Below are 16,433 nucleotides of genomic sequence, written 5' to 3'. Positions count from 1 at the left end.
TAAGTGTGTATGTGGAAGTACATGGGACTGTGTGTGCCCATGGGAAAAAGTACAACTCTTTTTTGAAAATAATCTCCTGCATCTCGTGACATTCTAAACACCTTGTTTCCACCTTATTGAGTCTACTACCTCTAAGTCCCACATTGCGCAGGTGTAGGGAGGAGGAGAAAACAAGAGATGAATTTCCACAATTACATCATATCCGTGCTAAAGAGGAGTGTTTCCTCTTTAGCAAGTACCGGAGGGTAAAATGTGAACCCAGCTACTCGCTCAAAAAGCTGGAGAGGAGGTGAGGGTATCACTGATGGGATCTGTTTTGCACAGGACTATTTTAGAAAGAATTAATAAAGCTCTTTGAAATAGTTAACATAGCTCTGTGCTTGCCCCTGGAAGCCAGAGGATAGGCAGTCCCCCTTATCAGCTGCCATATAAACGTGCCAGGCCTGTGATGTCCTTTCTCCTACCTCTAAGCCTGAGAAGCTCTATATTTAATTGGAATTTTAGTACAATGGGCTCATTTATTCATGGGAACTTCCTTTAACAATATGGAGGACTGAAAAAATGTATGTCAGTTAAAGAGATCAGATTTATTACAAGGACTGGGTTTGTGGAAGAATAAATTCGGTGGTGTGTGCCTAGTTCTGTGATATAGATGGCAATAGACCCTGCAGCTTTAGAATCCTCACCAATGCACCTCAGCTGCAGAGTATCATACCTAAGGCAATAGGAAGCCTCTAAGAAACGAAGAAAAAAATTGTTCTGGAAAGATTCGACAAACTACTTGGGAACACTAAAGAAAGGAAACTTTGTGCTTCCGATTCCCAGTACGTGTCTAGAATGCAGTAGAGTGCTTTTTATCATCAGCTTTACGACATAATTGGCCAATCCAGTAACGGGGGAAAATGTGCTCTAAGTGTCACATCACCACATTTTTTATAGATATAATATTGTTTTTTCAAACCTTTACAGATGTGACTGCACAACCACAAAATAGAGGGCACCCTCTGAAATGTGTGCTTTGACCAGAAGTCTTTTCTTTCATGGTGGAGTTTCAAGTTGAAGCATTTCTTAACAATCTGTTTCTTAAAGGGATAAGACATTGAGCAGAATTCCTCAAAATGAAGTTAGACAAAAGTGATGCAATGATTTTAAAAAGTAGGGTTTTCCTAGGCATATATGTACCCGGGGTAGAAGAAAACATTGGCATGTTTGAATAGAGCGACAGTCCCAATAGACGAAAAAGATATATTCAATATCTCCCACTAGGAACATCACATCGTATAAGAAAGAACTGTTTAATTGCCCTCCATTTCTATTTCATACACTAGTTGTGGTATAACAGCAACTTTATGAACTGTTTCTTCCCCACCCACAGAACAGGGCTAGAGAATGAAGATAAAATTAAGTACCTAACTGTACTTGAGACCTTTCACCCTGAAGTAACAAAACATGTAGACATGGTTCAATCTTTCCTTAAAGCCTGTGCTCAAATTTAATTTGGTCCCTCTTAAGCTGAGTGACTGCACAGAGTCTGTCCTTCAACTCTGGTGACAATGGTATCAATAATAAACGTCAGCATCCATGCCCTGCTGATTTTGCTACCCATCTCCGAAGGCGAGCTCTCCCACGCTAGAAGGACGGATGCTCACAATCAGATTTCCACTGGAGTCCTATGGAGAGAGAGGCATGGAGCATCATAGGCCAGAAAAATCACATGTGGTACATTAAAAGGTTGATTATAGTAATGAAAGGATTACGAGCTTATTCAAGCATCTGTCTATGCCTGGGAGGAAGTTGCAGTTTCAGTCTGGACAAAAGGAAATATTTTTACCCTAAGGTGTAGATTTTTAGTCTGCCCAGAATTAGGATTCAGTAATGTGTATCCTGCTTCCCCTAACCTAATCTCAGCTGGCCAGGGCCAGCCCCACTAGCAGGAGAGGACTGGTGACAGAAGCTTTGGCAGCAGTGGTGCTGCCTCTCGGGAGAGTATATGTGCTACCTAAGAGATTTTGACAGAGACCGTTCTTATGAAAATAAATATGCCCATCGAACTGCATATTGCCAGAAGTCTTAATGAAAATGTGGATAGCTGAGTTGGTTCTGAAAACTCAGCTATCAAAGGGGAGAAAAAGCAGCATTAGCTATTGACAAATGTGCCCATTTTCACAGAAACAATGAATGGTTTCCCTACTTGGAATGGAAAGGTAACTGCTTCCCTGCTCACGTCCTACGTTCTCTAGGACTGTGGCCAGATTCTGAGGCACTAGCTCAATTCTCTGGACACACCCAGGGCTATCTTTTCAATGAGCATCAAATGCCATTAGTATTCAGACCTAAGCACTAAAGTACACTTAAAAATTGGACTTTCAGATAGAAAAAAAAAACAACCAGAGCCAGGCTGTTATAGAGAATACTCTTTCCTTTTCTCTACTGCCATCTCCACCTCCCTTTTCAGCCATCAACGGCTTTGCACTCACTATGTGTCAGACACTGTGCTAATTGTCTTATGTGCATTACCAGCCTTATGACTTCCCCCCTCTACAAATGAAGACACAGGCTCAGAAAGGTTAACAAAAGTCACAGAACTGGTAAGTAGTGGAGGCAGGGCTTGAACCCAGATTCGCCTGACATGAAGCCCGTACTTTTAGCCATCATGATAAATCACCTTCCTGAACTGTACCCTTCTTTACTCCAAATTCAAAATGTCACCTGGCCAGATACCCATCACTGATGTTCCTCTGGTCTCAGCTCTCTGTTTTCATTGTAAATTCTGCTTTTGTTTTACAATTGCTTGTTAGCAACTCTCGTCCAAACTCTCTGTTCACATGAGCCAGGAGAGGCTGCTTGGCAGCTGTGCATTGCACTGGCTGAGGCTGGTTAAGAGAAATAGGGAGATGGGCTGAAAGGCCGATAAGTAACAGCTGAACTTCTTTCCTGATGCAGGCTACGTGTCTGATCCCATGAGTCCGATGCATTTTCATTCTTGCCGGAATTGTGGCAGCTTTGAGGACAGCAGCTGACAGCATTCCGCATTTACCTAAGAAGAGTCTTCCCCCAAACTGACAGCAACAATTCCAACCCTGGCAGCCTTGCTTCCATTTATATTTTACCCTCTAAGGTCTCCTTAAATTGGCTTATTCATACTGGTCCTATTTAATACCCCACCACAAGTTGGGCTTTAGATTTGTGGCTGAGGAATGAAATGCAAAAGAGCCAAAACAGAATGTATTTGAAGAATTGTTTTTAATTTTGTAAAGGAAAAAAATAATTTTATATTGTTGTTTGGAGATGGGGCCTTAGTCATTGGTGGGGACTTAACAATTGTTATGTTTTCATAGACTGAATTAAGTAGACGTGTTTGAGAGACATGCGTTTGATTTCTTAGAATATTGTTCATTTTCTTTTCTCATTATGTTACTTAAAGTGTCCAGCTCTGTGATTAAAGATTCTTTGGTGACATACAAAACTGACTCAGAAGTGTATTTCATTCTAACAAGACTTCTACTGAGTACACCTTTCTTTCAGATATATTGGTAAAAATAAGTATTGAGCTTCAGATCAAGAAGCTTGCAAAAATATAACCCTTATTATTTGGCCTCCTCTCTACATGGTACCTCTGTGCTCTGCTTGGGTGACCTGTTGCTGTCAGCACCGAGGTGTCACAAATGCCATCGGTACCATCATGAAACTGACCCATGCATGCAAAGCTGCCATTCATACCAGGGTCTGGCACAGTGCACTGGGAGGATAGTTGAGGTACCTGCTACCTTCAGAAAAAGAGAAGTCTTCCCTCCACACTCCCAACAAGGAAGACAGGAATGCTTCCACTGACAAAATAGTTTTGCCATTGAAAGACAGACCTGGAAAAAACAGTCAGGAAACCATGAAAATTCAGTGTTATAATTACTGCTATTCACCTTGGTAAGGGAAATAACATTAGTAAAGGAAGATCGGGCATCCTCTAAATCAAGGTTTCTGGATCTCAGAACTATCGGAGGGAGTAATTCTTTGTGGGAGCGGTCCTATGCACCGTGGGATTTTTAATAGCTTCCTGGCTTCTACCTCCAGATGCCGGTAACAGCTCCCTAAGTCATGTCAATCAAAAGTGTCTCCAGACTTTTCTTAATGTGCTCTGGGGGACAAAAATCTCCCCAGGTTGAGAACCACTGCCCTAAATCCTGAGATTAGTGGGGCTGAAGAGGAATGAAAGGAAGATAGAGCCTGACTCTGACTGGCTGCATTTAGGCAAAACTGCTTTCTCCTCCTCCTTAGTAATGTGGATTCATAGACAAACGGAGCTGAATGAGTGCTGATTGCTCCTTCTATGTCTGTGGCAAGCTGCTCCATTCTCCCCTCTCCCCTACCCATTAGAAATTATGTTGTTTGCGGGCAATTTCTATCAGAACAGCAACACCCCCTCTACTCCTTCAGAGTCTTTCCTTAGGACCTGTGGTCGCAAAGTTGAAAGTCCCCACATGTTCTGAAGAGCTTGGCGACAGCCCAATGCGAATCCAGAGGTAGAAGTGAAAACCATGGTACTTCCAATTAAATTTATCCTTTTTCAAAAGAAAAGGTCATGAAGAACCTAGGGGTAAGACGGGAATAAAGACACAGACCTACTAGAGAATGGACTTGAGGATATGGGGAGGGGGAAGGGTAAGCTGGGACAAAGTGAGAGAGTGGCATGGACATATATAAACTACCAAACGTAAAATAGATAGCTAGTGGGAAGCAGCCACATAGCACAGGGAGATCAGTTCGATGCTTTGTGTCCACTTAGAGGGGTGGGATGGGGAGGGTGGGAGGGAGGGAGATGCAAGAGGGACGAGATATGGGAACATATGTATAACTGATTCACTTTGTTATAAAGCAGAAACTAACACACCATTGTAAAGCAATTATACTCCAATAAAGATGTAAAAAAAAATTTTATCCTTTTTCAGCCCCCAGCCTTTTCACTTCCCCACCCAATTTTTCTGGAGTCACAGGTACTCTATCCCACCAAGCAGGTTGCCAAGGGGCTTAATCATAGGCAGGACCAAGGAGCTTGAAGTGACCATATTGGCAAAACACCTTCTGGCAAAGACAGAAAAAGGGAAAAAAGGGGCTGGTTAAAGAACACGGGTCCCCACAGCTCTCCCTCTCCTCCTCTGCTCTAGGTACTTTAGGAAACCAGCTGGCACCAGCCTGGGAAACTTTGGGGCTTAATCCTTTTGAGTTGAGTTGAAAAGAATAACTTTGAAAGTTAAAATTTTTTAAATATATACATACATACCAATTTTAACTAAAAGATTCACAGTAGATGTAATGCTGAATGTGTGTCTAATCAGGATTAAAGCAGGAATCCTCCCAGGGTCCCACTGAATGGAGGTCAGATCCAGAGGAATGACTGCTTCTGAAATACCCCTCTTTTAGAGAAGGATTTTCTAGAACAAATTTGTCAAGCTCCCTTTCTTTGTTTCCTTTCATTAATCACCTCCTCTCTCCACACTTTATCTCCTTATGTTGCTGCTTCCCTCTGACTCTTGTTAAGTATCTGTGTCTTGATTCCTGAGAAGGGTAACCTTTTCACAGATGCCAGCCAATAGCTCACAAACCCTTTTCATTACTGCACTTTTAATGGGGCCCAGGGATCATCTTAGAGCTTGTCTCGAGACCATGAGGGTTTTGTGTTTTTTTTTTCTCCTTGCTGAAAAAAATGTCTCACTAATTGCTTTCTTTTTGTGCTGGTAAAAATGAACTTCTATGATCATGTTTTTGCATGCTTAGCACATTAAAATTTTTTTTCCATGTGCGTGCAGCACTGAGCTCACTTAGAAGATGTTCAATTAGCTATAATTGTAAGCCAAATTACAGCAGCACCAGGAGAGAGTTATTCCAACACAGTGATTATTTGGGTTAAATTATTTCCAAAGCTGACATTTCCCTGGGAAAGAGGAAAAAATGGGTGCCAGTAGTAGGAAAAAGGGCTAGTGCTAGACAATCCATCTGATATGAAGGACCTGATTTCTTTCTCTCTCATGCTCTCTGACTTTCCTTAGCTTCTTCTTACCTTCCTTCCATCCTTCCTTCCTCCTTTTCTCCCTCCAACAATAATCATTAGCTTTGGAGTCACATGGACCTTCTACAGTAGTTGTGTGACCTTGGGCAAGTCACTTTACCTATCTGAGCTCGTTTGTAAGATGGTGATAATAAAAATTATGTTGTAAAGTTGCTGTAAGGATTGCAAATAATATAAAGTGCATTGAATAGTTCCTGGCACACCATAGTCAATATTGTAAATGTTGTTGTTGTTTATTTTTATATTATGTCACCATGGAGCCAAAGAGCTATTCTACAGAAGTAAAGCATGAGAAGGGTAGAGATTTTTCTCTCTTGTGGAAATAACCATCAACATCCCTAAAAACCCCACCTTTGCAAACAGCAAACTGCCAAGCTTACGCTTTTGAGGCAGTTGGAGCCAAGATGCATCAGCCTTAGACACTGACGTCTTATTTACACCTGAAATAAAATCTGAAGAGAAATGAAATCCTTTAAATCAAATACAAGAATCAGAAAGAATTTCTCAAACAAGGGGGATGATAATTAAAAATAGAAAGAAAACACATTTACTGAGTATCTGCTATATGGCAGGAAGTGTTTTAGATGATTTTAAGTGTATTATTTCAATTAGTTCTCAAAATAGCTCTGGAAAGGGAGAATGCTCTTCCTGATTTTTCAAGTAAGTAACGAATCCAAGCTAGCATAGAATGGAATCAGGTTTCAAAACTTGGCTTGTCTTGCAAAAATCCATGAGTTTTTCACTACATAGTACTGCCTCCACTGTGATGGAGAAAAAGGAATAAAAATAGCAAACATTCACAATCCAGAACTGTGGTAAAGCAAACAAATCTGCAGTTCTGCAGTCCTGAGGAAAATTTGGGAATTACCCAGGAGAAGTTGCAGGGACAAAAATAAAAACAACCAAACCTGTCTTGATTACTGTGGCTCATGATAGCAAAGTAAAACCAAAAAAAATCATCATCATTTCCTCTATTTTAATTATGGAAAAAAGAGGGCTAGAATAATCTCAAGGTTCAAAAAACATACATTGTTATATGCTAGGCACAAAGAGCCAGAAATGATTGACAGAAGCAAGACTCTCACCGTGATAAGCATGAACAAAAAAATTACGAGGGCAAAGCCCAGCAACTAGGGAAGCCAAGGAGTTTCACATTTTGCTCTCCTTATTAGCACACTGGGTAGGGAAAGTGAGGAGAAATGGTGTAGCCATTACCAGTAGGATTTGAATACCTTTTTCCTTCCTAGTTTTGTGTTGCTTGTAGTTACTCAAGCATGCAGACTGCAGAGCTCCCCCTGATCAATTCCCTTCCACATTTCAGGAGCCACAAGGGCAAAGATGAACCATTTGACAATTGCATTCCCTTCACAGGGGATCAGTTGAAGGCTCAGCTGCTGTAGTAACAGACTGTGGTCCAAGACTGTCAGCTCAATTAGCACCATATGCAAAACATGATGGAGAAGCAAAGTTCCTCACCCTCCTTGGACATCCTACCTTTCGGAAGGCTAACTAGATACAAAAAGAGCAGGGGTTGTACCTTTCTCCTCAGGCCAGAGATCCAAGGCAGCACAGCAGCCGACCCAGTGGCAGGGTACTAATTAAATTAGGCTTCTAGAATTAAAACACTGCCCCGTGTGCCAGGCCCCACTGATGAGGACAGGTTTCCAAAGCACTCTCAGTCTAACTTTGTTTAATTAGTGAGATAAAAAGAATAGTATCTCAAATATCTGTCTTTTAAGCAATGGACTCATATGCAGGAAAAATATATCTTTGCCATCTTTAAAGGTTTTGAAGCTCACTAATTTCACTAACTTCTGTCTCTTCTTTTATCTCAACTAATCAGGAAAGGGTGAGATTCCATCAAGACCATGAAACGCAATGAAAATAATTTGAATGTTGGTTTGCCCTTCAGTTTTTACTCATAATAATCCATGGTCTGCTTAACACCACTTCAAAAATTAATCCACGGTGAAGAATGTCAGGTTCTTCTTTCAGAGGTTTTCTTTTCCCGTCCTTAAACGCAAATCAGTCAGAGGGAACAGAATTAATGAACAGATTGAGAATAATTTGAGGTGAGAAGAATAAAAATGGATGGGACACTGGATGACATATGTTTATCCTGTACGAGGTATGAAATTGTAGGAGGCAGAGCAGCACAGAGCAGTTCTCAAACTTTAGCCTATGTCAGAATCACTAGAGGGTTCATTCAAGTGCAGATTGCTGGACCCCACCCCAGGGTTTTAGAATCCGAAGTTTTGGAGTGGGACCCAAAAGCGTGCATTTCCAACAAGCTCCCGGGAGACCTGATGCTGCTGGTCCCGGGACCACACTTTGAGAAGCACTGGCATTGTAGTGAGCTTTCGAGTCAAGCATGGGTGAAAATCTGGTTCAACCCCTCACTGTGTGTGACCTTCCATGGGCAAGTTACTCAGTCTCTTTGACCCTTGGATTCCCCATCTATAAAGTGGAGACAATGATTCTCACCTCATAGAGAGGATTAAGTAAAATAATGCATGAAAATCACAGTGCCTGGCACATGATGAATGTTCCATAGCAATCAGCCATGCTTAATATAACATGACTGGGAGAGCAATCAACCAAGCACCATGGGCTAATCTTTAACTTCCTGGATGCTAATTAAAGGATTATGGTTTGAAAGAATTTAAGTGTTTGTAAGACAAATAAACCACAAATTAGCATCCTATAATCTAGGTTATACAACAAAAAGAATATGAGAATAATGTAAAAAGCACAACATGAATAAAATTGTAACCAAATTTGCAGTGCAGTAAAGTTAAATATAAATGGTTAATTACTAATGTCTCCAAGGAACATGTATTAGCCTCCTCTTTTGTGTTACCTCAAATCTTCTTGGTCTCACCTATGCCATTGGCCACCATCACCACAAACCAACTCCCTGTGGGCACAACTTGACCACACCTTGCCTCCTATCAGGCCTGGTTCCTATTGCCTTGTACCCCTCAGATCACTGCCATTGAGGCACCCCTGTTGCCCTGAGGAGAGATGTCCCAAGTTCTTGAGGCCTTTGCAGCTCAACCTAGCAGTTAACACTTGGGGACCTATGGAGTAAACCTTTGACCAATAGGGATCAGGGCCAGGGAATAAGGGCCCTTAAGGGATCAGGGCCCTTCTCCATCACACTCCAGATGTTCCAAGGCACAGTCATTCTTAGAGCCTCAGAAGACAGTTTAGTGAGACTGACAATCTGTTGCCCTTGATTCCAAACACCGTCCAGCTCAACACCACACTGTAGGATTGGCTCTCCCTCCTACCCTTCCTCACTCCTGCTCTCCTCATTCCCACTTACATGGGATTGCTTTCCCTAAAGAAATAGTAGCACATGAGGTTTTTGCTTGGGCTCTGCTTTCTAGAGAGACCAAGCTAGGATAGACAGTACGTAAATAAATGAATTTTGACTGCTAGTTTCTCCTTAGTAAGGAGTGGTTTGTGGAATGAAGGAGTGAGCAATTGGATAATTAAATGAGAGTAAGAATGAATTAACAAAGGAGTGAAGGGATTCAGTAGACTGCTGGGCTGAGATCATCATTTTAGCCTTGTTTCTTTCAGCCCCTTTGACTCTCCTATTGTCTTTGTTAAAAGATGAACTGTGGCATTTAAAAAATTTTAAGAATTTATTTGAGCAAAAGTTCATTTAAAGTGGGCAGTGCCAAATCGGAAGTAGTTAGGAGCAATGTACCTGCAGGAACCAGGGGCAAGACTTTTATGGAGAAGAAACAGAAACAAAGCAAAGCAGTATTTGATTGGTTCTAGCTTAAGTGGTTGCCTTATTTGGGAAAGCCTAGTTGGTTGTTTGTGATTGGTGGTCCTTAGATTTTGATTTCTTAATCTTGAGGCATTTACAGGTTTAGGTTTTGGGTTGCTTCATAGGTTGGTAAGGCGTTAGAAACACCTCAGTCTAATGGCTTCCTTGTTTAATTAATTTAACACTGTTTTCACTCTTTCACAGTTTCTCTTCTATGTGTGGGATGTGGTACTTAGCACTACTATGCTTGATTATGCCCTTTGTAAGAAAACTGTCACCAGCAAAATTGGCTCTGGGCTGCTAGGGATTTGCTACCTTCACTCTAAATTTCTATAAGCTGATTTTTTCCTCTCCCTTTTTGGTTGTTATTTCTCTCATTCTACCAATCTGCTTACTAATTTTTCTACTTTATTAGTATATTCCTATTTAGCATTCTCATTATAACTGCTACTCTTTTTCCTCCCTAGTTGTGTATTTAGTGTCTCTACAAGTTGGAAATGACTTCTTACGTGCCCTTCAGGGAGTTCTTTCATTTGCATGAAAATGACCAGTTTCCTGGCATTGCCAGGAGGGTACTAACCCCCCAAACAAACTCTGTCTCTATGGTGCTTCTTGTTCTTTCAGTTTAATCATACCTCACCCCTTGCTTGGAAGTCTAATGAATGAAATGATCTGTCATCGCTTTTGCTTTTAACTCTTCAATGCTCCTTAAGTATGGGCTCCATGCATTCTTTTTTTCAGTAGCAGTCCCAAAAGAATAGGGAAGCAATGCTCAGATTTTGTTAGAGTCGATCCCCACCTACCATGTTACAGTTCCTCCTTAGTACAGCAATTGCCTGCCCATCCTTCAAGCCATAGTTCTTCACATAGATAACAAGGAAGCTGAATAAAAAATGAACAAAATAGAGCTGGATTGGAAAGGCACCCAATTAAAGGCAAAGACAAGGATGAAAAGCAATGGAATAAAGGCATAGGGTTGTTAGTCTACCACTCAGTTCTGCAGAACCCTAGATGTCCAAGTTTTTTGGCATCCACATATTCACCAAAAGTCTTCCATCTCCTGTATTACAAAGTTAATGCATTTTGGGGGCGAGTTCAACTGGTCAAATCTATGCAAAGCAAGCACATTTTAAAAAATTCTAGCAATTAAAATAATTGGCTAGCTAAGAAAAGACTGTCCTAGTTAATTGGTCTCCACTGAAGAAACATTAGGCTTAAGGGAAAATGTATGTTTAATAGAAGTAATAAGTTATTAATACAAATGGAAACCCTGCAAAATGTAAAACAATGAGTAGTGAAAGCTGTTCAAGTTGCTTGCTAAAGCTAAATTAGTTTGTTCCTTTCTCCCACACTATCCATTAAGCTGTTAACTGATTTAAAATATTAATAGAGTTCAGGAATCACAGAGAAACACCTCCTTATTTGCAATTTTTCTGTCTATATCAAAAATGATTATTCATAGTACAAGCATATGCTGCAATTAATCAAAGCCATATTGCACAGCAAACAGGAGTGTTTACAAATGTTCTTAGAGTTCTTAGCCTGGTTAAAAAACAGATCCTGTATCCCCTTATAATTTTAAGTGACCTGCCTTAAAAGTCATGTTTTCTCTTATTTTTACAGATTCCATAGAGTTCAGTTTTCCTGTGGTGCTAATTTATGGTATTTATTTTGTAAACGCGGCATTAATAACTATCGAAAGAAAAAAAAAGCCCACCATGCATTTAAGGGAGCTATTAGTTGCATCTCCGAGGAGAAGATGACTAGTTTTCTGTGCCCTCGTGCAGCTGCCTGTCACCCTGCTGGGTCACTCAGGGATTTCATAATATACAGCAGGCAAATGAGTGTTTGTTATCATTTCTTAGGGCTTTGCTGCACAATGCCTTTGGAGAACTGGGATAAACTACGAGTGTGTCACACACAGCCCCTTTTTCCCATTCTTTTAAGGCCTGGTCAGAGACAGAAGCAACATCCTCATTCACACCCTCTTGTCTCTAGACCTTACCCTAGTTTCCACTCTGCTCTTTTTTTAACTTTTTATTTTAGATAATGATCAATTCACAGGAATTTCCAAAATAGTGTGCAGAGAAGTCCTGTGTATTCTTCACCCAGTCTCCCCCAACGGAACATCTTGTACAACTACGGTGCAATATCAAAAGCTGGAAATAGACACTAGTCTACTCCCCTTTTTATTTTTGAAAAATTTTTATTTTATTTTATTTTTTGACAGGAAAATAGGATTTATTGGTGGATGTGAGTAAGCAGGGGACAGTGCCAAGGATGTCATGAGCACAGGGCCCGCCATTTGTCCAGAGAGCCATGATTAGGGATGTATTTGATTCCACAGCCTGAGCCAGTTTTCTGTCACCATGTTTTCAAATTCATCAGCAGTAAACTTAGAAAATCCTCACTTCTTGGAGATGTGGATCTTCTTGTGGCCAGGGAACTGGAACTGGGCCCAGGGTAGGGCCTCAATCACATCTCCTTGTTCTGCAGCTTGGTGCGGATGGACATTTTGATTTGGCTACTGTGCCCTGGGGCTTTCCAAAGGCACTGTGCCTACCTATCTGGAGCCTAGATTGGGGACAGCATGCCAGTCATGAATGTCCACCGGAAAGGGCTGCCGCCAAGGTCCCTTAGGACAACCCATACAGGCAACAGGCTCATACATTACCCTACCTAGGAGGCTGCTGTTTGCAGCCATTGCACACCAGGCCCCCACGGGGAAAAGAGCATGGTAGGCTGAATTGGCTGCAAGGTCTTCTACCATTTTTAAAGGGGCCTATTACTTACCTCTGAGTAGAAAGAGGCCCTGAGCCCATCTTATTTTACCAGCTACAGTGGACAAATTACAAAACAGTGAAAAAAACAATGAAAAATGAGGTATTCAGAAGGTAGAATACTCCTTTGCTTCTCTACTGGAAAGTTTCATACAATCTAGCTGTTTCCTTGACCCATATGTGAACTCTTCCTTGAAGTTGATATAAGGGAAGAAATATCACTAACAAGAGCATTACAATTTTAAATGCCACTAAAAAGAGCATTACAATGTTAAATGCCAATAACAAGAGCATTACGATTTAAAAATCTCTTCCCAACCATTTTAAGACAATTGTGTTAAACCATCATTTAAGAAGCTTTAGTTGTGGAAAAATTTAGTCTCAATCACTAGTATCTTTATAGTCAACCCAAACTTTATTGGGAATTTGTAACTGTGAATATTTGAAAAAATATATTCTCTCACTTTACAATTAAATGATATAAATATTTTGAAAATTACGTCAAAAGTCTGTCTTTCATAACATGAGGACTTAATAATTTGAAGGGCTTTCCCAATATAAGTAGAACCTGCATAAAATTAAAATTTTTACTTTATTGCTGAATTTGCAGTGAATAAGGAAACACTTAAGAAAAAAAAGAGAGAGAGAAAAAAAAGGTGAGCTAAAACCATCAGTGATCAGGTAAGGACAAGGGAAAAGCAAGTTTGCCCTGAGGGCAATGGGCTATTAGTACTGAAATTGGTGACTAAGCCTTGTGCCAACAATGAGGAGGAAATTTATTAAAGATTGGCACATTAAACTGGACCCTGAAAGGATTATTCACAAACTAAAATTAACACAATAGTCACAGACAAATGAGAAACAAACCAGCATGAACGAAAGTCAACAGAAATAACAAGCTACAGTTCCAAACACTGAAGATATCAGATATTAGAAGAATTGGTTTCAGAATAGAAAGTAGCTACACGTACAGTACTTAAAGAAATCCTAAAAATAAAATGACACAAAGTAGGAAAAAGTTAGCAAGCAGCATGGGACAATCAGAATGAACAGATAGATTTGCAGTTTTGTAGTTAAAGGAGAGGGTGTTGGAGTAGATAATACAATCACATGCCTGGTAGTAAAATGAAGAAATAGGTCCAGTGTTGGTAGTAGACATCTGGTGGGTTGGGAGATGTTCTGACTAATAAGTGAAAATATAATATCACTGTGCATCTATTCATATATTTTTAAATTTGTTTTGCTCTTATAAGAAAATTTGCTCTTAATACTATTGATGATTACTGCCGCTGTAATATTACCCTAGAGTTTTATCATGCAGTTTTATAGACCCTTTCTCCACTTTAAATGTTGATAGACGTGGTACAGGTACATATACCCTAGGTTTTTGGCACCCTTTGGAGATTCAATTTAGTTTCTGTATAAGTTGTTTTTATACTTCTCTTTTTTCCCCCTGTAGTCAATTACGTTTCATTCTTATTTTATGCCTATTACAGAAAAATATCAAAAGTTTTTGTGGATGCCAGTGACTTACAATAAATAGTAAGTTTTAACAATTTTATATCACCTTTTAGCTATCTTTGGATTACATATTAATTCATTTTGAATATTTCAAAATCAATATTGAATTGTTGTATTTCAGTATGTCTCTCAATATGCTTTGAATATAGACACAACTAAGGCTTACTGATGGACTTGACATGGAATGCAAAACAGAGAGATGAACAGTTTTTGTGAAAAAAGAAATGAACAGGTAGACTTGGATTAAAGACTAAATACAACTTTAAGAAATGAAAAATAAAATTGTTGAAAGTACAAGTACAATGAATGCATTAAATAGAAGATTAGACAGATAAATAGAAAAGAATTGGCAGATAGCTCTAAAGAAATTACACAGAATACAACTTTAAGGAACAAAAGGTGAAAAAGTCTCAGAACTTTTTTGCTCCTCTCTAAAATAGGAATTAAAATACAGTCATTCCTCAAGGTCCATCCATGTTACTGCAGATAGTGAGATTTCATCTTTTTATGGCTGAGTGATATTCCACTGTATATATATATTATACCACATCTTCTTTATCCATTCATCTGTTGATGGATACTTAGGTTGTTTCCATATTTTGGCTGTTGTAAATAATGTAATGAACATGGTGGGTGCATACATCTTTTCAGACTAGTGTTTTTGTATTCTTTGGATAAATACCCAGAAGTGGGTCCTATGGTAGTTCTATTCTTAATTTTTTGAGAATCTCCATACTGTTTTCAATAGTGGCTGCAGAAAAACTAAAAAACAAACACAAAATAAATGAACAAACCAAACCAAACAAAAACAGACACATAGATACAGAGTAGTGATTACCAGAGGGGCAAGGGTGAGGGGGCAGAGAATGGGTAAAGGGGACCAGCTGTATGATGATGGATGGAAAATAAACTTTTGGTGGTGAGCACATTGTAGGGTGTACAGAAGCAGAAATATAATGGTATCAGCTTCAAGAAAAATGCACAACATAAAAGTTATTAGTTAAATTTTATTTGGGGAACTTACTGAGGACTATAACCTGGGAAACCACTTCTCAGTTTAACCTGAAGAGGTAGGGGTGGAGCCAGGATATATATGCATTTTTTGGCTGGGAAATATGTATAGTCAAGCATACATCTTGGTAACAGTTCACTGCTAATCATAAACAACAGTTAATCTCAAGTTAATAATTTTAGTGCTTTTCTATGTATGGGAAGATGCAAGAACCTAGGGTCACTGAAATTCTTCCTTAGATATGTATCTTAACTATCTAGATAAATTCTCCTTAGGGTGCTCTGTCAGTGGGTGACTGCAATGGATTGTGACTTAACCTTTGTATATTGGGATGATGAGCAACACTCTTTGTTCTTTTTGTTTACATTATACACATAAAACTTATATAATATTATAAATCATTGTTAGCTCAACTTAAAAAAATACAGTCATCCCTTAGTATCCAAGGGATATTGGGTTCCAGGACCCCCCCATGGATACCAAAATCCAAGGATGCTGAAATCTCTTATATAAAATGGGGTAGTGTTTGAATATAATCTATGCACATCCTCCTATATGCTTTAAATCATCTCTAGATTACTTATAATACCTAATACAATGTAAATGCTATGTAAATAATTGTAAATAAAATGTAAATGCTATGTAAATAGTTTCCAGTACATGACAAATTCAAGTTTTGATTTTTGAAACTTTCTGGAATTTTTTTTAAAATACTTTCAATCTGCCATTGGTTGAATCTGCAGATGCAGAACAGAAGATAGGGCAGGTACAGTGGGCTACAGAGGGACAATTGTACCTGCCCTATCTTCTTCTGTTTGCCACTAGATTCTACTTCATGAGAACAATGCAAGGTACGTGTGATAGTAACCTATAAGTGGAAAACACTATTGTATACCAACAGGTAGAATGGAGACTACCTCTGTCCCTTTCTGTCTCTTTCCCTCAGGCTATCCTTATCTAACTCATTTTTCTCTTGTTGGTTCTCTTCAAATCGTTCTTGTTCATTATACTCTGATTTTCCCTGGACATAACTGTTGAGAGGCAAAGTGAATATAATCTGTGATTTCGCCCTTCCCCAACCCCTTAAGATCAACTGAGGCACCTTTTTGCCAGGTGTGGACTGGACAGGTGTAGAGCTATTTATCATAATGGTTAGAGGTGCTCAGTTGAGAGGCAACCCCTTGACTTGGGTGGCTCAGGGTGCACAATCCTTTTCAAGGACTGAAAAGTGCACTGAGCCTTAGGAGACACATGGGCTAGGAATTGCCAGGAGCA

General features: G+C 39.6%; 1 protein-coding gene and 1 non-coding gene across 2 annotated transcripts in view; one reads left to right on the top strand and one right to left on the bottom strand.

The window, feature by feature from the left end:
- The window catches only part of TNNI3K (TNNI3 interacting kinase), a 301,789-nt gene extending 298,323 nt beyond the window's left edge, over positions 1–3,466 (top strand). Inside the window, exon 29 of the mRNA XM_067005786.1 lies at positions 2,944–3,466. Within this exon, the coding sequence (XP_066861887.1) occupies positions 2,944–3,020 (77 nt within the window). The 3' untranslated portion in view covers positions 3,021–3,466. The remainder of the gene's footprint in view (positions 1–2,943) is intronic.
- Positions 3,467–12,463: 8,997 nt separating this feature from the next.
- LOC131746943 (small nucleolar RNA SNORA70) lies at positions 12,464–12,602 on the bottom strand. The gene has a single exon (XR_009332714.1). It is a non-coding gene; the product is annotated as a small nucleolar RNA SNORA70 (small nucleolar RNA).
- Positions 12,603–16,433: the final 3,831 nt, after the last annotated feature.

This window comes from Kogia breviceps, chromosome 1, assembly GCF_026419965.1.
Source record: "Kogia breviceps isolate mKogBre1 chromosome 1, mKogBre1 haplotype 1, whole genome shotgun sequence".
NCBI classification, from domain to species: Eukaryota; Metazoa; Chordata; class Mammalia; order Artiodactyla; family Physeteridae; genus Kogia; species Kogia breviceps.
Note: the sequence above shows the minus strand (reverse complement) of the source record. Positions and strands in the feature narration are given on the sequence as shown.